Raw genomic sequence first — 24,070 nt, 5'->3', positions numbered from 1 at the left:
ACTCTTGTGTTTGAACTTCTGTACTTTCTTTCAAAAATATTAATTTGTTATTAATTATATAATATACAATTATATATATATATATATATATATATATATATATATATATATATATATATATATATATATATATATATATGACAGTCAACTAATGATACCCTTCGTGGCTTGTTTTAAGCAAATAAATTAATAATTTGTTCGATACATGCGTTAAATCATATATGTTGTGTATAAGTGATGCAAGTATATTCACTTAAGTAAATTTTAGAGTACAACCGAAAAAGAGTTTTGCAGTCATTAATTGTGTATTTATTTAACTTCCCTCTTTTGTTTCCCACTTGAATGCGTGACAGGCTATTAACCAATGCCACACTCGGAGATATGAGCTTCCCAGGTTCATGTGAAGGCAGCATAAAACAACGACCAGGAAAAAACTAATTTATCACAAATTTCCCTTGTCATGAACATCAGTCTACTGCCAAAACCACACCATAATCCAAGGGAAAGGCTATATTTTTTTCCATTAAGCGTTTTTCTTAGACGTAGCTCAATGTACCAAGGCAGTGGCAATGGAAGACCAAATTCATACTACAGGCAAGCTGATGAGCCCAGAATATAAAACGCATGCGCAAGGCGTTTCTCCCCATTGAACGCCAATTTACAGAGAAAACGCATGGCGTCTTCAACCAGAGGAACCTATCGGATTTAGGACCCTGCAGACTCACAATCATTTGAGCGAATGATGGCACCTGTTGCGTTCAAAGGGAAGCCGGGAGGCTGGACGCGTGAAACCTGTCGCGCGTTTGGTTAACCCAATACCTCAAGAAACTCGAAGTTACAGTAACGATATCCGTCCATCGACTCAGCACAGATCAAACAAATAGTGCCGTGATAAAACGCGTAACTGTTTCTAGTATCTACCTTCTGGAAGCAGTACCTGATTGACTGATCTAATCACAGGTAAACTTTAAAGATTTTATCAAATGAGAGTTTTATTAATTTCGACTTAACGTAATTACACGCGAGACATTTTTGTCCATCATTGTTGTCAATGAAATTTAACCACGCTGTATCTTCCTTGACTTTAGAGCGTTTTTTATTTTTGTGATAAACAACCATATAAAGACTCTCTCCCTCTTTATATATATATATCTATATCGTTATTAGCCTGAATATTTTATATGATGCCCAGACTACACACGTGTGGTCGTATATGCTTTACATCTTGTATAAATGTTTAACTTATAACACACATCCTTTTGTTTCGTTTGGTTGGCATGTTGCGTGGCACCAATACTTTTTTCCTCTTTGAGGAAGTGCTTGTAGTTTCAGTTCAATGATTTGCGAAATTGTGTCAAACAATTCACAGGGGAGGTACTTTTTTTTTACCAAGTACGTGTACAACACAATGTGTGAATGTAACCGTAGAATGTCCGTTTAAACGCATGTCCTTCCCCCCCATGTATGAGAACCAGTTTTGGTTGAGAGGTTAAGGAAGTCTGAACCCCTATGCAGATGAACCGTACCAGTTGATCTGAATGTCTCTGTTGGCCCCTGCACGTCTTGGGATTTGTGATGTAGATGTTTTTAATAGACTGGTGTCATGGGCAATGAGGAAGTCAGTGCTGTCAAGCACCAGTTACTGATTTATTTTAAAACCCTATGTGGAATTTCCATTTTCATCACATTTCCTTGTCTGGAAATATTAATAACTTTGAAGTGAACAGTCATAGCAATGCTTTATTCTTAAATACACCAGTCCTCTCTTAAGGATGACCCACTATTGCATGAATGTGCTTTTCTCATGCCACTTGTCTGACTCAAGATGCAAACCATGTCTTTTTCAGTTAGTCCAATCAGAGGTTACGTGTCACTGTTGTTAATTTTATGCAAAGCCGCCAACGTCACCTATTAAATGTAGTGGGAGTGTGCACTCCATGAGCCACCCGCTGCCACGTGGATCAAGCAGGGCAAAGGAAGGATCAGGTGCAGAAAGGTGTTTGTTGTCAGGTGAGGTTTGTTTGCTCCGTTGCTGTGCTCCACATGAGAGTCCACAGTGCAGACTTTACCTGCTAATTAGAAGTGGGGCTAGGCCTGCCCTGCCGGGGAGTGTATTTGGTTGGTTTGTGTAACAGATTATTGCTGTTAGAAACACTTAAGGGTCATTAAAATTAATTTGATGCAAATTCTGTGATCATTTACTCCTGTCACTTGCCTTCATGTTTTTCAAAACCAATATGACTTTCTTTTTTTCTTTGGAACACCAAAGAAGTAGCTTAGAAGAATGTTCACGCTGCTGTTTTCCATACACTAGGAGCTGTTATGCTCCTTTTAAGCACCTTAAACATTCTTAAAGTAGTTATTATGACTCATGCACTATAATCCAAGTCTTTGGAAGCTGTTTGATAACTTTTTGTGTGGAACAGACTGAAATGTTATTAACTGACAATAGTGCCTTACACCCATGGTCACCATTCACTTTCATTGTATGGAAAAGAACATCTTGAGTTAAACCATGTTTTTTTATATATATATATATATATATATGTATATATATGTGTGTATATGTATATAAAAAAAACCCTGTTGTCTTCCAAGGAAGAAAGTCATACAGCATTTGAAAGACATTGGAGTAAATCATTTTCATACCATTCTTTTAAGTAGTATTTGATTTTCCTATTTGAGCCATGTTTGAAATTTGATTTCACAGGTGTTGAAGTTCAACCAAAAGAATGCGTCTGAGGCAACGTATGTCCCCCCTGAAGCTTGCTGTTCTAGGGGGAACACTTTTCATGGTGGTTCTGGTGGTGCTCCAGAGGGACATTGGCAGCGCTTCTCTACAGGACCCCTGGCTGCGAGATCTCTCAGACAAAAAGGAGAGAGTTTTTGAGATGGTTCGGGTGGCAGTCAACAATTTTGCTTTCCAAATTGGAGCCCCTCAGCCCCCACCAGTGGAGCTACTGCCCACACCTAACAGAAACTGCCCCTCCGGCTTCTATACGCAAGCAGAACTCAAACCATGGATGGAGAGACCTCCACAGGACCCTGAGAGCCTCGGAGCTGATGGCAAAGCTTTCCAGAAAGCCAGCATGTCTCCAGAGGAGGAGAAGGAAAAACAAGATGGCATGACCAGGCACTGCTTTAACCAGTTCGCCAGCGACCGGATCTCCTTGCACCGCAGTCTCGGAGATGACACCCGCCCGCCTGAGTAAGAATGGGCACATTGTTTGGCACCATGAGAAAATGCTGAATACGAACAATTTGTGCAATTCAACAACAAATCCAGCATAATAATGATTCCCTTCATAGAATTTAAGGCATAGTTCACCCACAAATTAAAATTGTCAGTATTATCTCACTCATGTTGTTCCAAACCCTTACTTTTGTGGAACACAAAAGGACATGTTGACAACCTCGGTCACCATTTACTTTCATTGAATCTTTTTTCCATGCAATTAAGGCTAACATTCTGCCTAAATGTCTCCTTTGTGTTCAAGAGAAGAAAGCTGTCTGGGTTTGGAACCACATGAGTGAGTATATGATGGCAGAATTTTTATTTCTGGGTGGACTAATATAGGTCTTCTGGGTAGCACCCATTATCTGTTCTAATGTTTGCTGGCAGTTTATATACCTTTTAACTTATGCTGATCCTTTTTTATTTATTAAGACAGGTTCTAAGGTATAGACTATTCTGTTGATTCAAGGGCTGGGACTCAGGCTGTATAAATGATGCATAAACAAACACTCATTATAGAGTCTTTGCTGTACTGCAGCTTAAGCCATTTTCTAATCAGACCTTCACACGTTGCATTTCAGGTGCTCTTAAAAGTAGGTGGAGGCATTATGTTTCAAGGTATAGCCAATAATATTCATACTCTGTGCTGAGTAACAGGTCTTAAAAAAAACTCATTTTGATATGTCTGAATAATACTAAGAGACCCAATGTTTAAACATGTGTTAGGGAATGGTGTTTCAGAGTATTGTCTTCCACATTTTGATGACATTTCTTTGTGGATTTTATTTATCCAGCAACTTTCCAAAGCTCAGGGCTTCTGGATAAGATTAATGCTGAAGTGTCATTTCTGTGCCACAAGCAGCTCAAAACTTGTGCTGCAGAATTGCAAACATATTGACTAATGAGTTGCCTAATACTGTCTGCCATTGGTCAGCAAACTGTTAGTTCTGCCCCAAACTTGACACTTTTTCAGAATTTACCATTGGATTACTTTTAGTTGGAATACTCTGCATATTTAGCTTGGATTGGTAAAGTATTTTAACAAATTACACTTAAAGGGGTCATGACATGGTTTTTTTTATTGTATTATTATGTTCCCTTAGGTGCAATTATAGTATTAATATATTTTTTTTTAAGAAAAACTTTTAAAATCTAGTGATTTATGACCTTTTCCCACCCTGTTTCTCATCCTCTGATTCAAACAGTCTGTTTTGGGGGCGTTTTCCATTTAAGACTTCAGTGTTAACGCCCACTGTTATGATTGGCTAACGTCAGTGCCTATGTAACAATTATTGACGCCCCCAGCCAGAACAATATGCAAGTAAACTAAGTAAAAACACTGTGATTATTCATAATGAATGAAATTGCGCTTTAAAAAGTAGTTTAAAGTTTAAAATAGATTAGGCCTACTTACAGTTTGCGTCGTCGTTGTTCCCAGAATAGTCGGCACGGACTTATCTTTGAGCAACAGTTTTCTGGCAAAGCCAGCATCATATTGAGATTTGTTCTCAAAACAGTCATCCTTAAAATGTACAGAACAAACGCTTAAGTTAACACTGCCGTGACTGGGACGTCCGCAAAAAATAAACTGCATCCATTTTTCCCTGACGTCTGGATCTTTCGGCAGCTTATTCAGAGGTTTTGTTTGACCACAGCCAGGAACAGCACATCTGTGTGGCATCGTAATTTTCCTGTGCACAAGTAGTCTCTGTCAGAGCTCGCTGTCCATCGACTGAACACTTGTGAGGCGCACGGCGATACGAAATGAGCGTAGCTGTCTTGCGCTTAAAGCGTAGTTATCTTGTGCTGGAGGCGGTCATATGCAAACGCTGTTACGTCACTTCTAACCGACACGTCACTTCTAACCATGAATCCAGAACGAGCTGTATTTTGAGCTTGATTAAATAAATGATTCGTTTAGAATGTGGAGGACGTCTTACAATATTAAACTTGCAGGACGTTTTAATGATACAAAGACCTCTTATATACCAAAAGATCAAGGCAAATTTGGTTTCTCATGTCATGACCCCTTTAAGTAATTTTTGAAAGTACAGTACATCTTTTCCAAGATGATTTCAGTTTTTCACAATACATGTCTTACAGGTGTGTTGAACGAAAGTTTCGCCGCTGTCCTCCTCTTCCCACCACCAGTGTGATCATTGTTTTCCACAACGAGGCATGGTCAACACTTCTGCGTACTGTGTACAGTGTGCTGCACACCTCCCCAGCAGTCTTCCTCAAGGAAATCATAATGGTGGATGATGCCAGCACAGCAGGTGACCATGGCTTTATCACATTATCTATATCTCCTGTAAAAATTAACCACACTCTGAGGTGAGAGGCATTGGGTGGATCAGGGACCCCCTATTAAAATATTGTATAGAACATAATGTTACATTGTAAGCCTGGCCTATAATGACATATAGCGTACCATGTTTTTACATATTTTTTTTGTGATGCTTACAATGCAACACCATTTTAAAATAATCATTATACAGTGGAAGAAAAAGTATGTGAACCCTTTGGCATTACATGTATTTATGCATACATTTGTCTTAAAATCTGTTTTTCATCTAAGTAACAATAATGAACAAACATACGTTTTGTTCCTGTACATATTGAATACATCTTTCAACCATTCAGTTTTATTGGGAAAAGTTTGTGAACCCCTAGGCTAATGATGTCAACATAAGCTAATTAGAGTCAGGAGTTGGCAAACCTGGAATCCAGTTAATGAAACAAGATTGATGGTGTGGGTTAGAGCTATTTTGACTTATAAAAAGCACTCAAAAAGTTTAAGTTTGCTATTCAAAAGAAGCATCTGTTGATGTGGACCATGCCTCACAAAAAGAGATCTCAGAAGACCTATGACCAAGAAATGTTGCTTTGCATAAGACTGGAATGGGCTACGAAGTTATCTTGAAGAGTTTAGATATTCATCTTTCAACAATTAGACAAATTGTCTATAAATGGAGATGATTTCGTACTGTGGCTACTCTTCCTAGAAGTGGCCGTCCAGCCAAGATGACGAGGAGGTCTCACTGCAGAATGCTCAGTGATGTAAAAAGAACCCTAAAGTGACAACTAAACTTAGAATTATTGGAACTTGTTAACATCTCTTCCTGAGTCTACTATATGGAAAACATTAAACGGACATGATGTCCATGTCAGGACACCACGAAGGAAGTCGCTGCTTTCCAACAAAAACATTGCTGCGCACCTGAAGTTTGTCAAAGACCACCTTGACACTCCACAACGCTACTGAGAAAATGTTTTGTGGACTGATGAAACTAAGGTTGAATTGTTTGGAAAGAACAAGCAGCACAATGTATGGCTTTAAAAGGGCACCACATAAATCGCCAACATGATAACATCCCAATGGTGGAGGGAGCATCATGATTTGGGGCTACTTTGGGGCCTGGACCACTTGCCATCATTGAGGGGAAAAATGAATTCCCAAGTTTATCACGATATCCTACTTCAAGGATAATGTTAGGGTGACTGTGTGCCTGTTGAAGATAAATAGAGGTTGGGTGATGCAGCAGGACAATGACCCTAAACGTCGAAGTAAATCCACTGCAGAATGGCTTCAAAAAAAGAAAATCTAACTTTTGCCATGGCCCAGTAAGGGCACAGACCTTAACCCAACAGAGATGCTGTGGAATTACCTTGAGAGCCATTCACACCAGACATCCTCAGAATATGGCTGAGCTGAAGCAGTTCTATAAGGGAAAAATTGTCAAATTCCTAAAAAATTATAATCTGCATCTACCAGAAACGCTTGGTTGAGGTTCTTTCTGCCAAAGGAGGCTTGACCAGTTATTTAATCAAAGGGTTCACTTTAGGGCTGCATCTAACGATTATTTTTGTTGTTGATTAATCTATCGATTATTTCTTCGATTAGTCGACTAATTTAACGATTATTTTTCCGATTAATCTAATGCATATTTTTGGGATTAGCCGATTTATCCATTGGCAAACTTTCCAATAAATAAGTACAACTTCTACATTAGTATTTAAAATTGTATTAATTAATTTTCTGAATTTTTTTTTTGTATCCGTCCCTATTCAAATAAACAATAAATAAATACACTAGATTACAGCCTAGGCTACTGTTAATATGTAAATATAACGTTATTGTTTGTTTTTAAAGTCTACATTAGAGACATGCGCGGGACGGATTTCTCCCTTAATAATTCCTAAAAAGCGGACATCTGTTATTATCAATGAAACTGACTGCACAATGAATCTTTCATTATATCGATTTGCCAGTATGCAGAATTCAGCACTGAACAAAAAGTCAATTTTGAGCGGTGAGGAGATTCCATCTTAAATGCTTCTGATTGGCCATTGCGTTCAAGAAATCAACACATATGTCTGTGATTGGCTACATTGTTAAACGCTGCAAACATGTTATACATAGACCCTGGCCTGTAAATCGTTTCTATCTATTTTGTTTTAGTTGTTCTTGTTGCTTTTGTGCAACAAATGAATGACAATTTATTTGTTTTGAGATGTTCAATTTATAGATTTCTATTTTGCGGGAGTCCCGCGAATCGTTTTATTCTCCCGCAACCAGCACACACACGAGTGCATTACCGCCCGCACTCGGCCATCAGATCCCGCGGCGCACTATGTTGTGTTGGGTCCCGCGGGAGTGCATGTCTCTAGTCTACATGTGCATACACAACTTTTAAAAATGGGCAATTTAAATGCACTGAAGGCTTCGTTGACAGATTTAAGTTGAAGTTATAAATGAAAGTCCATTTTATTGTTGCCGAATGGGCCAATAAATTACATCTGCACCGTTAGCAATTAACACTATTAACTAGCACACAAGCTGTAATAGCTGAAAAAAGAAGGTATGACCGCAACAACAACTCCAAAAACTCACTGTAATAAAGCCTACTACTTACCCAGCTGGCTCGTCGTTTTGAGTTCGCAGAGTCACAGGATGTTTCCTTTTAAGATGCTCGTTCATAGCAGTTGTGCTGCCATGGTATGACATTTCCGCTTTGCATAGTGAACAAAGCACCTTTCTGTTCGGCTGTAGTTTAAAGTATTCCCATACTTTGGATGATCGTGGTCTGGCTTTATGTGATAAAGTCAGATTGTCATTTTCACCATGAGCTGGAGCAGAAGCCGCCATTACTCGATATTTAAACGTAAATGATGAACGTGACGCGTCGACGCATTTCATTCGTGTCGACGTATTTTCATAGTCGACGTAATCGATGACGTTGACGCGTCGTTGCGGCCCTAGTTCACTTTTCCCATTGTGAATGTTAATGGGATGTGTTCAATAAAGGCGTGAAAGATTGTAATTTTTTTTGTGTGTTAGCTTAAGCGCAGTGTTTGTCTACTCTTGCAACTTTGAAGATGAGAGCACATTTTATGACAATTAATGTAGAAAAAACGCTAATTCAAAAGGGTTCACTTTTTTTTTTCTTGCCGCTGTAGATGTGAAATTTCATTTTCATTCTTTGCAAAATGCCAAATAGTTTCATGTTAGTTTTCTGAAAATAGTTTTCTGAAATTACGAGATGTACATAAGAATTTTCTGATGGTATTTTTAAAGGATATGTCATTGTTAGCGCTAATAAGATAATGTTAACGATAATGATAAATGTTAGCTTGCTTGAACTCTCACCACAGGAAATGTTTCATGAGTGCAACATGTGATCTGAAGCTCTGTGTATATTTTTAGATAAAGAAATTAGTCACATTGAGCTGCTGTCAATAAGTTACAGTTGACTTGAAACAGAAGTTAACAACTGCTGTGTGTACTTAAAGCTCAATTGGAGTGGGGCCCCTGCTGCTCAATTGTCTTTTATTTTATTTTAATTTTTTTTATAATTCTATTCCAGCTTGAATATGCAGGGACAACTAGTAAGCCGTTGATCGGTTAATTTTCTCCAAAAAGCGTAAACACTGGCTCTGCTGTGTTATCCAAACATTGCCCAGTTTGTTTGAGCATCCTGACCAGCAGCGTATGCCCACAGTGGCTGTGAATGACCAATTTTACCAGCTACTTTGATTATTTTCATACATATGTTTTTAAATTGCTGCTTTGTAGAAAAGGCTATCCAAACTCCATGCCCCTTCTGAAATGGTCCGAGATCATTTGCTGCGTTCTCTTAGGTGACACGGTTCTTGCAAATTGTTTTCAGACGACTGAAACGGAGCAGTGAGAACTCTATGCATACGCATGTTCCATTATGAGAGGCAGTGCGCCACTGAGCGCATCAACAGCTTTTCTTAGTTTGTTCTTCAAAATATAAACAAGTGTGTTTCTTCTACGCGTCGTTGTGTCTAACGGCATTTCTTGTCATGTCACTCTGAGATGTCTTACAGGTTATCTGCCACTGTGGCGGATAAATCACCCATCACTTTGCATGAAATATCCGCAGTTGCCGAGTGTTTATGTCTAAAAACCTGCTGACCAGTCGGACGTAGTAGCCTTCAGTATGTTTACATGCACTTTTGAAAGGTTTGAGAGCTGAAACGATCAGTCTACTTTATCGACAACAAAAAATTAAATGTAGACAATTTTCGTAACATAAGATTACATTAAACTGTACTGATGGCGCGCGAGAGCAGCACTGCAGCTCGCGTCTTACTGAGGAGAGGAAGAATTGGGTACAAAGTCTAAACTTTCACAGTTTCAGGTAATGTAGATCGCAAAGTATGAGGGAATTCTAATGCAAAAATACTACGTAAATAAACACTTATGCACTGTCGATGTGGAATAAGTGGAGCTGGAGCTCCGCTGAAGCAAAACATTAGTGTCGAGCGTCTTTAGAGGAAACACCCCGACGTTGCATCTTAAATGCAGTTATATTTAATGATTTATAGCTTTATTAAAGTTCAAATAATACGGAAGCAGATCATGTAAATGCCAGTTTCGGAGTTTGTACGTTTTCTGTGCGGTCTGCGCCTCTTCTATGAGTTGTGTTAATGTCCAGATCTATTTAAGGGAGAGCTTGAAACTGCATCCGTCTGATGCGCACGAGGCTGTGTCTTTTTTATTAACAGAATATAATATACAACAGTATTCAGAGATGTACAGAAATATACCAGAGTGTACATAACATTAATTCCTTAATCAAAAAAGTAACCACGAAAAATACTACTAGTCTGTTTTGCTTTTTTGTTGACAATATTCTCCAGACAGGTGCTGCAGTTCTTGATCTCCTGGAGAAAATGAATGAAATTTGGCTTGGACCCTGACAATTTCTTATTTATGTGGAACTTCCCCAAAATAATTTGTACAAGAAAAATAATAAAATTAGTATTGTAATTGGAATAATATATACATATATCAAAATTATTTAGCTTAAATATAGTTTTGGTTTTCCTTCTGATCAAATTTTCCATATCCACCCAAGAAATCTTAGAGTAGGCCTATACACAGTTACAAAAAAGATGGACAATAGATAATTTTTCTGTTGAGCAAAAATCAGGAATAATCACTATCCAAATTAAATCTCTATTAATACACATTTAGCTGGATATAGGCTATACCATGTAAAACTTTGGTTAAAATCTAACCTCTTTTACTTTATTATTTAAATAATAAAAGGCATTGACAATAGATAATAAATAAGAAAGCCTCGATGACGTATGCGGCCGACAAATGCGACCTCCGGAGGACGCCTCCTTACATACGAGACGGTGACGCTCATCACTCGAGTGCGCACGCTTGCTTCAGGTGGATTATACCGTTTTGGCTCGCGACATATTGAATAATAAAATGTGTCACTGTGCATTTCTTATCGTGAAGAAAATTGGCAATATGCAGCTTTATTAATACGAGATCGTTTTTTTTACGAGTTAAAGATGGATTGAATTGAACAGAAAGGTGAGAGAGAGTCTTCGCCCCCATTACACACTGTAACAAAATATGTTTTTGTTTTTGTTTTGGCTCGTTTTCCAATATAAAAATGTAAAGCTCTTAAAACAATGTACATTTTTTTTAGCAACTACATGGCAGAAGAAAAACATTGCTGAGAATTTTGAATATAATATTAAAAATACAAATATTTTTAAATATCTAAATCCTTTAAAAAAGGATTCATTCACCTGAGAAGCCGCATATAAGATATGTAGACTTGCTTTTAGAGAATAGATCTTGAATATAAGTATATTTTGTCTTTACTGCACTCGCAGAAGTAAGACCAATTTAAAAAAATACACTTATTTACAAAATACACTTACTGTTTATTTAAGATACATTCTCTTAACTCAAGTCTAAATATCTTATGTTGCTTCTCAAGTCAGTTTATCTTGTTTTAAGGATTTGTAGACATTTTCTAAATGGAAAACAAGACAAAAACCAAAAATTGGATTTCTGTACTGAATTAAACTTGTAAAAAGTATTTTCCCCCCTTTAATTCAGTGAATGTCATTTAGAGGTATTTTTAAAAGTTGATTTTGTCATCTTTATTGTTAGTAAGCATGTTTATTAAAACCTTAAGTCGGGACACAAGCTGAATAATTGCTTAAGAGCTAATGATTCATCGTTGCTCTTCTGCATTTTGTTTTGTGTTCCTGCAGACCACCTACATGGTAAGCTGGATGAGTATGTGAAGTCACTGAAGGTCGTGAGGGTTGTGCGTCAGCCGGAGAGGAAGGGCCTCATCACGGCGAGGCTTCTTGGAGCCAGCAAAGCCCAGGGGGATATCCTCACCTTCCTGGATGCCCACTGTATGAATTGCATCACATATCAGAAATTACCCTGCCCGATTTTTACAATTCCATTGTCACTAGAGATTCCGGTTTCTGTATGTACATCATTAACAGCTGACAGACTTATTATATTTTGTGGCTGATCAGATGAGTTTGCATGTAGTAGTTTTTCAGGAATCTACAGCTCAGGTACACAGACATGAGCTGGGGGTAGTTAAATCGGTTGTTGTTTTTTTGTGTGAACAAACAAAGGGGCTAGTATGTGATTCTTATCACTCTGAGACTTGTAGGCAAAAAAACATGAATTGGCCTAAGCATTGAGGCCAAGAAATATGACATCTGATGCATAATGTTTCTGATATTTTACCTTTAGGGTAAAATGGTAATGCTTCATACCAGCATATATTCTTGATTGGCACATTTTTAAAGTGTGAAGTTATTTTTTTCTCCTAATATCTTTTGTTGTCAAAGGTGAGTGCTTCCATGGCTGGCTTGAGCCTCTCCTTGCTCGAATTGTTGAGGAACCTACTGCTGTGGTGAGCCCCGAAATCACAACCATTGACTTAAACACCTTCCAGTTCCACAAGCCCATGTCAAATGCCCGTGCCCACAACAGAGGCAACTTCGACTGGAGTCTCACATTTGGCTGGGAGGGAATTCCTAACTATGAGAATGCGAAACGCAAAGATGAGACCTACCCAGTAAAGTGAGTTATGCACATTCATTTGAACCTTTCATTTAATTAGAAGTGCCATAGCAAAGTTTCACAAAGTGGCTAAGCTATTAATTAGGGATTGAAATCGAATGTAGTTTAACGATTGTGGTTCCATTTCTGATTCCTCACTATTTTGGTTTCTGTATTGTTCCATTCAATGATTCTTTTACTTTTGAGAGAAATATTTTGGAAAAAGAAATCCAGTTCTGGCATTTGCTGACCTCTGCCATTTCAACAGAACAGATATAGCCCATTGGAAATAAATTTACAACACAATTGCAACAATTTAAATATTTAATGACTTTTCAAAAATCCTTTAGAGCAGGGTTGCCCACACTTTTTTTGTGTGATGATCTACTTTTAAATGACCAACTCAATAAGATCTACCAACTAAAAAAAAAACACAGTTTCATTTAAAATAAGAAAATGCTTGTTGGGACTACTGCATGTATCCCTAAATGGAATCTTCTAATTAATAAAAAAGAAATATAATAATGTTCAATGTTGATATCATTCAGTTTTAAAACTAAACCCAAAACACCTACAGCACAATAGATTACAATAGCCAGGGCATTTACCTTATTCTGATGAGTAAATATTGACCAGGTGAGGTTTTGTTTATTCAGTTGCCATGACAACTAGGTTTGCACATACGCGCCTTCCAAGAACTTCTGAGAACAGAGCGTGAAATTGCGATACTACTGACCGGATTAGGCAAAACTGAACGCGATTTCGTGCTATGTTCTCAGAAGTCCTTGGAAGGCCCGTATGTGCAAACCTAGTTGTCATGGCAACTGAATAAACAAAACCTCACCTGGTCAACATTTACTCGTCAAGTGCAAGTCAGACAGAAAATAAAAGAAGGAAAGACATTATATTTATTTTTAGTAAAATTTAACGAAAGTACATTTAAATTTTGTGCAATCTACCAGCATTGCCTTTGCGATCGACTGGTAGATCGCGATCGACGTATTGGGCACCCCTGCTTTAGAGCATTTAATGCAGTCCAAAAATTGGTCCTTCCTATTGACCTGTTTCATCACTGTATGACTGTGCTGCCATGTTTTTGACCAATATTCCATATACCTTTTATTGTGCTGCCCTGTGAGATGCGAAAAAAAACTTCTTCATGAGTAAAAAGCAGCTCACATTCATACAGATGAGACCATCACAGACCTGTTTTAATACTTTGACTAAATCAGACCCGAAATCAACAAAAGCATTTGTAACTTCTGAATGAGAGATGGTTACGGTGATGTGCCGGTGGGCGTGTCTACTCGCTGGTCACAAATCAGACTCGCTGGTGTACGGAGATGAATCGTGGATAACATTTTAATTGTCCGCAAAAGTTCAGAAATAATTTTGCGGTCTTCAGACCTGCATGACATTTCCTGGGACTTGGCATGGAATAAAAGCAATTTTTATTGATGTTGTTTTTTGGGTCTTTTTTCCATTCACCACCATGCTTTCCTCCCACTGATAGTCACAAATATGGCAGCTGCGGGGAAAAGTGATGTCACTGAAATAGGTCATTGGGCTTTATAAAAATTCTAAAATAAGTGTAACAATCAGTCATGCTTTTTTTTTTCATGATTGTTTTTACATTTTGTATAATGAACATGAACAGATACGTATCATACAGAATTCTTCATCCGTAAATGCCTAATATAATAATTATTTATTTATATATGTATAGTACAGATTTTTGCATTAGAAATACTTCAAAATTAAAGTACAAAAAACTTAGACATTTAGTGCTTAGTGTATGTGTACATGCATTTTGATGGTTTATATACAGTGCATTCATAAAGTATTTAGACCCTGTTTCAAATTTTATGTTGTAGCCTTATGCTAAAATGCTTTAAATGATTATTTTTTCATATCAGTCTACACTCTATGCCCATAATGACAGAAAAAACCTGTTTGTTTTTTTGCAAACTTATGTCAATGCGATATTTCAGTTTTTTCTTTTTAATAAGTATTCAGACCCTTTGCTATGACACTTGAAATATAGCTCATGTGCATTCCATTTCTCTGGATCATCTTTGAGATGTTTATACACTTTGTCCACTTGTGGCAAATTCCATTGATTTGGACATGATTTGGAAAGGCTCACATGTCTATTTAAGGTCTCAGAAAATGCATATCGGAGCAAAAACCAAGCCATGAGGTCAAAGGAACTGCCTGTAGAGTTCAGAGACAGGATTATTTTGAGGCACAGATCTGGGAAAGGCTACAAAAATGTTTAGCCAGCATTGAAGGTTCCCAAGAGCACATTGACCTCCATAATTCTTAAATGGAAAAAGTTTGGAACAATTAGGACTCTCCCTAGAGCTTGCCACCTGGCCAAACTGAACAATCAGGGGAGAAGGGCCTTGGAAAGAGAGTTGACCAAGAACCTGATGGAGATCATGCATGGAGAGGAAGAAACTTGCAGAAGGGACATCCATCACTGCAACATTCCACTGAGCTGGGCTTTATGGCAGAGTGGCCAGACTGAAGCCTCTCCTCAGTGCAAGACACATGAAAGTCTGCTTGGAATTAGCAAAAAAAGCACCTAAAGGACTCTCAGACTGTGAGAAACAAGATTCTCTGACCTGATGAAACACAGATTGAACTGTTTGGCCTCAATTCCAAGCATTATATCTGGAAGAAACCAGGAACCGCTTATCATCTGTGCAATACCATACCAATGGTGAAGTATGGTGATGGCAGCATCATTCTGTGGGGGTGATTTTCAGTCACAGGGACTGGGGGACTAGTCTGGGTTGAAGAAAAGCTTAATGCAGCAAAATACAGAGTTATCATTATTGAAAACCTGGTCCAGAGTGCTCAGGACCTCAGACAGGGCTGAAGGTTCACATTCCAACAGGACAATGACCCAAAGCACACAGCAAAGACAATGCAAGTGTGGCTTAGGGACAACTCTGTGAAATGTCCTTGAGTGGCCCAGCCTGATCCTAGACTTTAAACCAATCGAACATCTCTGGAGCGACCAGAAAATGGCTGTCCACTGACGGTCCCTATCCAACCTTATGGAGCTTGAGAAGATCTGTAGAAAATCCCTAAATCAAAGTGTGCAAAGCTTGTCACATCATACCCAAAAAGACTTGAGGCTGTAATCGCTGCCAATGGTGCTTCAACTAAGTACTGAATTAAGGGTCTGAATACTTATGTCAGTGTTGTCAAAAATCTGTGTTTTTGCTTTATTATAATGTGGCATGGGGTGTAGATTTATGAACAAATTATTTAAAGCATTTTAGCATAAGGCTGCAATATAACAAAATGAGAAAAAAAAATGAAGGGGTCTGAATACTTTATGAATGCACTGTAGGTTTCTTTTGTCTGTTGGAAGCAAGTAGAATACTTGCCTTTTCTGTGTATGATGTATAACACTGATTCCTATATTGGTTGATTCATTTACAAAGTGATTGCGTGTGTGTGTGTGTGTTCGAAGTATTTTGCATGTAAAATGGTCCCTCACAAAAACGTTTCTCCTGTTTCATAAACGCTTCGTACACCCCATATTTGTTAGTTAAACGTCTATATGTTCGTGGATACCAAACATGCGTAAATGGAGTGCGTGTGAACATTTATTCACAAATATAATCCATGCCCATGAAAACACCCTATTAGGAGAGCATCAGACGTACTAGTAAATGTGAATAGGGGTACAAATTCTATGTTGTGTCCGCACCTGATCGCAACATGTTTATTTATAGGTTTAACAGCATTACCATTGACCAGACGCTATCAAGCTGAATGTGATTTATTGATGACTATACTGGATTATGATGAAACCCAAATTCTAGAGCTATTATCAAATGAAAAATACTGTCCAACAGTTCACGTTATAGAGGGCATAATTTTTAACAAACATTTTTAACAAACTGCATCTTTCCACAAACCTTTCACCCTATGCCAAGCAGTTCTGGAAAAAACTGAAGTATAATGGAAGCGGAGTTGTCAATAGTAGAATGCTACATGGTGATGTGTTAAGTTAATTCTTGGATATTTTTTTTTCTTCACCATTGTGAATTACATTATTATGAATGAGAACTAGACTGGCTGTATCAAGTTTCCTTCAAGTATCAAATGAACAACTTTCATTTCTTAGGTTGCCATGACCGAATATTTAAAGAGATTACTGATATTGTATTTCTCCTCCGCTAATCTAAGGTAAACTAGTGTAATTTGTCATATAAGAGCCCATGCTACATTCATATGGTCATCTTCAACAAAAACTTCAGTTGTGGCTTCAGTTCCAGCTCTTATCATCCTGTTTTATTCTCTTCTCCCTTTTAGAACTCCCACATTTGCTGGTGGTTTATTCTCCATATCCAAGGCCTACTTTGAGAAAATTGGAACCTATGATGACAAGATGGAGATCTGGGGTGGTGAAAATGTGGAGATGTCCTTCAGGGTTAGTTATCAATTTGCAGCTGTATTTATGAACCAAGAGGAACAATACACTCAAAATTAAATTCTCCCATAATTTACTTACCCTTCTTGTTGTTCCATACACAATTGACTACCAGACCAGATTGCAAAAAAGATGCAATGGAAGTGAATGGTGACTAACCCTAACTTTTCCTTTTGTGTTCCATGAAAGAATGTCATTGGGTACAGATTTATTTTTTCTTCTATTTTTGGGTGAACTATCCCTTTAAGTTTGTTTGTGTGTTTTGTAATGTTAGGTGTGGCAGTGTGGTGGACAATTAGAGATAATCCCATGCTCAGTTGTGGGTCACGTCTTCCGCACCAAGAGTCCTCACACCTTCCCCAAAGGTACAGAGGTCATTACACGTAACCAGGTACGCCTGGCTGAGGTGTGGATGGATGACTACAAGCTGATTTACTACCGACGCAACCAAAATGCAGCTAAAATGGCCAAAGATGTAAGCACTACATTTACTTTTTAGGCTATTGAAATTACCCCAGGAGATGGGATTCTCCTTTTATTCATGGTTATGAATCTGGGGCTATTTGCCAAGACCTGAGAAGAATTGCTGACTTTGCTTCCTGTATGGTTGTTTAGAACAACTATGGTGATATATCTGACCGTCTGAAACTCAGAGAAAGCTTGCAGTGTAAGAACTTTTCTTGGTACCTCACCAATGTCTACCCAGAGGCATTTGTACCTGATCTGACCCCTGTCAAGTTTGGAGCAGTAAGTCATTTTGTGCACACAACATTCATGATGATGATGATGATTATGATAATACATTTTAAAGCCTAGTCTGGAGCTAAGCATTAATTTTAATTAGATGTTTTCATGTTTAGCTCAAAAACCTTGGGGCCCAGCGTTGTCTGGATGTTGGAGAGAGTAACAATGGAGGAAAGCCTATGATTATGTATATATGTCACAACATGGGTGGCAATCAGGTATGGCTAAAGTGTTGTCATAATGACATTGATATTATATATGTTTTTTTTTAAAGTGAAAGTCCTCTTACAACAAAATGTGATGGTCATTAGCATGTTTTAATGCTCCAAATAGAACAGAAGTTCAAATTGATATGTTTTTTCCCAGTATTTTGAATATACATCACACAATGAGCTGAGGCATAACATTGGAAAGCAGCTCTGCCTGCATGCAACTCCTTTTCCCACACAAGTGAAGATTGAGCTCTGTACATTGAAGGGTAGAGGCAGTAGTTTGACTCCTGAACAAGAGTGGTTGTTTACAGAAGTAAGTGTCCTGTCACAGCACATCAGCTACTGAATATTTTTTTTCTTAGTGTTAGTTCACCCAAAAACTGAAAATTCTATTATTTACTTAACCTCATGCCTTCTAAAATGTGAATTACTTTTTCTTCTGCAGACACATATCTCAGCTCTGTAGGTCATTACAATGCAAGTGAATGGTGGCCAGAACTTTAAAGCTCCAAAAAGCACATGCAGCATATACATAATCCATCAAACTCCAGTGGTTAAACTATGTCTTCTGAAGTGGTCCAGTTGATTTTGTGTGAGAACAGACCAAAATATAACTGTTTTTTCACTGTACATCTTGGTAGCTGTGTCCTTGTCTATTGTAAGCTTGATTTATACTTATTATAGCGCCATCTAGCGTTATGCGTCAAGCACTAGGAAGTGTAATCAAGCTTGAAATCATTATTGTGCCTAGAGATTGCAATGTCAAGGTGTACAGTGAAAAAGGAATTACCCTGTTATTTAGGTCTGTTCTCACACAGAACCAACTGGATCGCTTCAGAATACATTGATTAAAGCACTGGATTTGGATCCCCTATAGTTTTACTTTTTTATTTTTTTTATTTATTTGGTTAAATCACTGGTGTCTTGGCACCAAAAATATTTGGACAATAATGTCTTTGCATTTATATAACCAAATATCTAGCCAAATTGCAGTCATATTAAATATAGCACCAATACACTTTTTCAAGCAAAACATTCCACAAATAGATGCTTGCTAGGTTTCAAATTATTAAAACATATGCTGTTAAAAATTGACACATTTTCATTATTGGGGTGAACTATGCCTTTAACATCTTACTATTTGCTCTCTCTTACTAATTTTTAGGACCAACTGTTGAAGAATCCCTCCTCTGGAAAGTGTCTCCACCTTAAGGGAGACCAAGTTGTAATGAGCCCTTGCAATCCAATAGACCTTCACCAGCACTGGGCTTTCAGTTGATCTCTGCCTTCTTCCAAGGAACAATGACCTTCACTCCCATGTTGGAGCAAAGCAGCCACAGCCTAGGCTGATTGAACTCAAAGTTGTCAAACTCCCTGTAAGCCTGATCGAGTGGAGTGGAGTGGAGTGGATTGCTCATATTATTTGCCTTCCAAAGACATTGTGATCGCACTGTGGTGCTCAAGACGCTCAGGGAAATCATGCACATCCACTGAAGCTTTGGAAGTGAACAATCCGGCAGCAAGATTGTTTACTGAAAGCTATATATTTTGTCTTATTTGATTGTTTACTGCTGGTTTTTAAAATGGTGTAGGTTTTATTTCTTTAAGAACTATTTTTGGAACTTTGCTAGTGTTAAGGCCAATGAGTGGCTATTCTTGCCAACAACACTTGTGATATTTGTACGTAGTAAATCATTTGCACTTGCTGCAGGGGAATGAGGGCTGTATTTCAGAGGTAGTAAATTGCTGTATGGCTGGACGAGTTTTCAGCTCCTCAAAGCCATCTTTTTGTATGTGGTAGCATTGTGTGGCTCCCATCACGTGATTCAGTTTAAGCTCTTTTGGGGGAAAATCTTACTCTGAAAATATAAGTTGAACTTAGATGGTTTCCCTTTTAATGACCCTTTAGATTATTCATCATAAACCTTGAATACCCAGATTTCTGGGGGGGTGGGGGGCTTACTTGCACTTATACACTGTTTGAAGTATATCACGTATGTTTCTACAGTATTAAAAATCATATGAAAGTCATATACATACAAGTTAGAGGGGTCTGTCTGTTAAAATACAATTTAATTTGTAAGTGATAATCACTTTAGCTTTGTGGTAGAAAGGAAAAAGTGTTGCAGCATGGCATGTTCATATTCGCCAGTAGGTGGCAGGCGATATTTATAAATGGGCTTGGCAGTAGGCCTAGTGATGGGCATTCCGGCTCGTTCAGCTCGGCTCACCGAAATGACTCTCATTTTTTTTTTTTTATGTTTTTTTTTTTTAATGTTTTGTATTTTTTTCAAGTCAAACAGTTTGCGATAGTTTCACTATAATTGGTGTTGAAAAAAAATTATAATTAAATTGCTAATAGAAATCATACACTACCTTAACCACAATGTATTTAAAATGCATTGGTTTGCTATGAAAAAGAATGATATTAAACATTTAAAATTAAAGTATAACTTTTTATTGTATAGAAACAAAGTGCACATAAATCTAACCATTCAAAACGAATACAATCTGAACAGCATAATGGAATATTGCACCATATCAAAGAAAAATAATTAAAAATGTGTAAAACTGCAGCATCCCACAAATTGAAATAAATATAAATATGGATGCTATTTCACATGTGCATTTCAAGTTTAACTTTACGTAGGCCTATATAAACAAAGTGCATATAAATGTAACAATTCAAACGAATACAATCTGAACAACATAATAAGTTGGCTCAACCCTCCCTCACGCATCTTTGGTTCATTGGTTGACACTGAGTGTCTGATTGACAAGAACAACACGTGAGAACAAAACGAATGTGCGCTTGAGAATTTAGTCCTATATTAGCCTATTATTATTATTATTGTCGTTAATTATATTCATGTAAATCTTTTGATTATTCATATCTTTATTTTTTTTATACATCTATTTTTATCAATAGATTCGGCTCTACTGATATTCACCGACGTTCACCTACAAGAGCCGGCTTTTAGAGCAGACTCGTTCGCGACAATGACCCAAAAACGACCCATTTGGCAGACGCGTTTATTCAATGCGACTTACAGTGCACTTATTAAAGGGACAATTCCTCTAGAGTTAAGTGCCTTGCTCAGGGACCCTATGGTGGTGGATGTGCGGATCGAACCAGCAACCGTCTGATTACCAGTTATGTGCTTTAGCCCACTACGCCACCAAGGTGGTTCTTGGAAATGTTGTACTGATAATATCCTTTCTTTCACTGATGAACTAATCCTTTTACGTGGCGTGAGAGTTGGTGCTGTTTATCCATCATGTTGGCTACAGTATAATCCAATCTTTTGAACTAGCTGGGTTTTTTTTATCTAATGTCAAACTGCAGTGTAGATCTTAAGGCTTTATTCAACCAATATCCAATTTCAAAAATAACCACCAAAATGCCAATGCGACTACAGTAAGATGCTTGTTAATGTCATTTTATTTTATTTCTCACACTAGTTAACACTGTTGTATACCATACAGGTTATTGTAAACTGTTTTGGCTCGTGGTGGCCATGGTACATTTTTGTAAGTGTCATTAGTCTGTAGCTCAAGTAGGCCTACTCTTTACATCCATTGTAAGGTGGAACCAATGTGGAAAAATAGATCTAAATATTGTTTGACTCCATTGTCTTGGTTGATTTCATGACTAATGACTTAAGTCAGAATCTTAAAACTATGTAGCCTACATATTATAGGCTAATACTCATCTTTACAATACAACATATATTCTGAAGATGTGACTTTTTCAAACACTTTAGATTACCATTTATATGCATGACTTTTGAGATCGTCTTCCTATTAGTGACTACTCTAGGAAAGAAATAGTATAGCAAGTTACTTTCTACTTAAATAATCTTTTCTAATAAGAATATAGTTCTTTCCATAGGCTTCACAAAATTGTTTTCTATACATGACACTTTAATGGCATTAACACTATTTCAACATCTACTGTATAATATATATATATATATATATATATATATATATATATATATATATATATATATATATATATATATATATATATATAGTATTTTTATATATAAACTCACTGACAGCCTGTATGTGCACATTCATTTATATGAATCATTCATCTACATATATCAATCATCTACATTCACTTGTCAATCACTTCATCTGTGACACTGTTGATTGGAATGAGTCCACTCTCTTAAAGTATGTCAAGCACTCCCATTAACATGCCCTAGGCAGAGGATGTAGTGCTTTTTACTGTAGCCCATATTTTAACTAAAGCGGTTGACTGTCATTGCATTTGTCCAGATTTAATTTTTAATTGCTTGTGAAAAGCAGTTTTTATTTTATTTTAAATATTACAAAAGATTGCATAAAATTGAGCAAACAAGCAAGTTTATTAAAAAAATGTATTTATTGCTCTGCAAAAAACAAACTATAAAATAATTTAAATGAACAAGACACCTGAAATACAATTTTATGCAGGGGATCAATCAACCTACATATGTTATTGCTATTCTTGTTCTTGAGGTTTACATGAAAATATAGGAATCACTAAATTATCCTGCTGGCAAATATGAAATGAACTGGTATGACATCATTGCTCCACTTCGAGTTCTATAAACCCTAATTTTAAGACAATTATTCTGCATTGCGTTTAATGAGTGCTGCTGTTCTGAGGACATCTGTGGTCTTTTAACGCATCTCTCTTTGTAGCTTCTATATTCAAGCTCTTGTTGAATCCTCAATGCCCCTGGCAAAGAGATGCACTAGCTGGCCATGAACAGGAGAGTATGTAAGTGAGACAAAGATCAGGAAACATTCAAATGAGTAGATGCAAAGTTCTGGATTTTGAAACTTCAAAGCTGACACTTTATATATTTAACTATGGGGTGACATCATCAGAGCCAGATGTTAAATGAATTTGATTGCACACAGAAATATTCCACTCAGGTAAATGCTGTTAAAGGATTTCTTTTTTGCGTGAAAAATCCCAGACAAACGTTTATACATTGCCATTTATAGGAATATTAAAATAAGGGTTTTAATTTGGGGTTCCTCACATGTAGTCCTCACCCAGCCATCCCATTCATATATAATCAAGATCCTTTTACAATATCTCTTTACCTGTCTTTATTGACATTATTTCACTACCCAGCATAAACCAGCATGGGAATTGCATGCTGGGTAAGATGGGTTTTTCAGCAGGGTAATTCAACAGAAATAGTATTCTATTCTATTGCTTAGAGCAGGGGTCGGGAACCTATGGTGCGGACTTTTCATGAGGAGTATTTTGCTGATGTACCAGCCACTGTGGAAGGCGACATGTAAGACTTCTCAGAGTGATATATAACAAGAAATTAGACACAAAGACGCGCATTTGCTGAAAAGTGATAATATTTTGAAGAACAGATGAAAGAAAATCCGCCGATGTGCGTCTGATTTGATTTGTGTGGGCAGTGAGCTCTGCTGTTCACGAGTGCAATGAAAGCGCTTCTCTTTAGACACGCACATGCATAGAGTTCTGGGCCTCCTATCCCAATAACTATTTAGCTTAGCTGTTAAGAGCATTTGAGCAATTCTACAAATGTTTATTTTTTGTGCGTGTCCAGGGTGTGAAATAGCACCCACCACACTCCAAATGCAACGAGACTCAATCCTTTTTGTGAGCTCCTCGTTCAATTTGTGTCTGATTCGCTGTTTGTTCAGAGACATGCAACGGGACGCTGTCTTGTGGAACTAACGCATGTAAATATTAATCACTCCCTTTTCTCGGTTTCATTTGTCTAAAAACTGTTTGCAAGTGTAATGTAGTCTATGAGAATGCTGCAAATGATCTCCGATCATCAGATGCTGTGAGTTTAGTTTGTTTTATTTCCATGGATTAGTTCACTCTTACATATTGAGAAAACAACTCTGCTGGTCCAGTAATATATACAATTATCCTTGTATTAAAGAAACAAAGACGAAAGTGATTCAATCATAAAGTAATACAAGACACGTTCACCTTGAACCTAAAATTGAGTTCTATTTTCTTTTCTTTTGGCAACATTATGCAATACAAACACATTCGA

At 37.4% G+C, this 24,070-nt stretch overlaps 1 protein-coding gene across 1 annotated transcript; it reads left to right on the top strand.

Annotated features, from left to right (window-relative positions):
- The first annotated feature begins 759 nt into the window (after positions 1-759).
- On the top strand, positions 760-21,643 carry LOC127628878 (polypeptide N-acetylgalactosaminyltransferase 6-like). The gene is made up of 11 exons (XM_052105829.1): positions 760-960; positions 2,711-3,208; positions 5,339-5,511; positions 11,792-11,941; positions 12,395-12,629; positions 16,944-17,061; positions 17,336-17,536; positions 17,677-17,808; positions 17,922-18,023; positions 18,172-18,330; positions 19,183-21,643. Exons 2-11 carry the CDS (start codon positions 2,733-2,735, stop codon positions 19,294-19,296), a joined length of 1,860 nt encoding a protein of 619 aa, XP_051961789.1. The 5' UTR covers positions 760-960; positions 2,711-2,732; the 3' UTR covers positions 19,297-21,643.
- The last annotated feature ends 2,427 nt before the right edge of the window (positions 21,644-24,070 follow it).

This window comes from Xyrauchen texanus, chromosome 35 (genome assembly GCF_025860055.1).
Source record: "Xyrauchen texanus isolate HMW12.3.18 chromosome 35, RBS_HiC_50CHRs, whole genome shotgun sequence".
Lineage (NCBI taxonomy): Eukaryota > Metazoa > Chordata > Actinopteri > Cypriniformes > Catostomidae > Xyrauchen > Xyrauchen texanus.
Note: the sequence above shows the minus strand (reverse complement) of the source record. Positions and strands in the feature narration are given on the sequence as shown.

Coding starts and splice junctions, on each gene's coding strand:
- LOC127628878 (XM_052105829.1), top strand. CDS start 2,733: ATGCGTCTGAGGCAACGTATGTCCCCCCTGAAGCTTGCTGTTCTAGGG. Junction 3,209..5,338: donor GATGACACCCGCCCGCCTGA/GTAAGAATGGGC, acceptor CATGTCTTACAG/GTGTGTTGAACGAAAGTTTC. Junction 18,331..19,182: donor AAGAGTGGTTGTTTACAGAA/GTAAGTGTCCTG, acceptor ACTAATTTTTAG/GACCAACTGTTGAAGAATCC.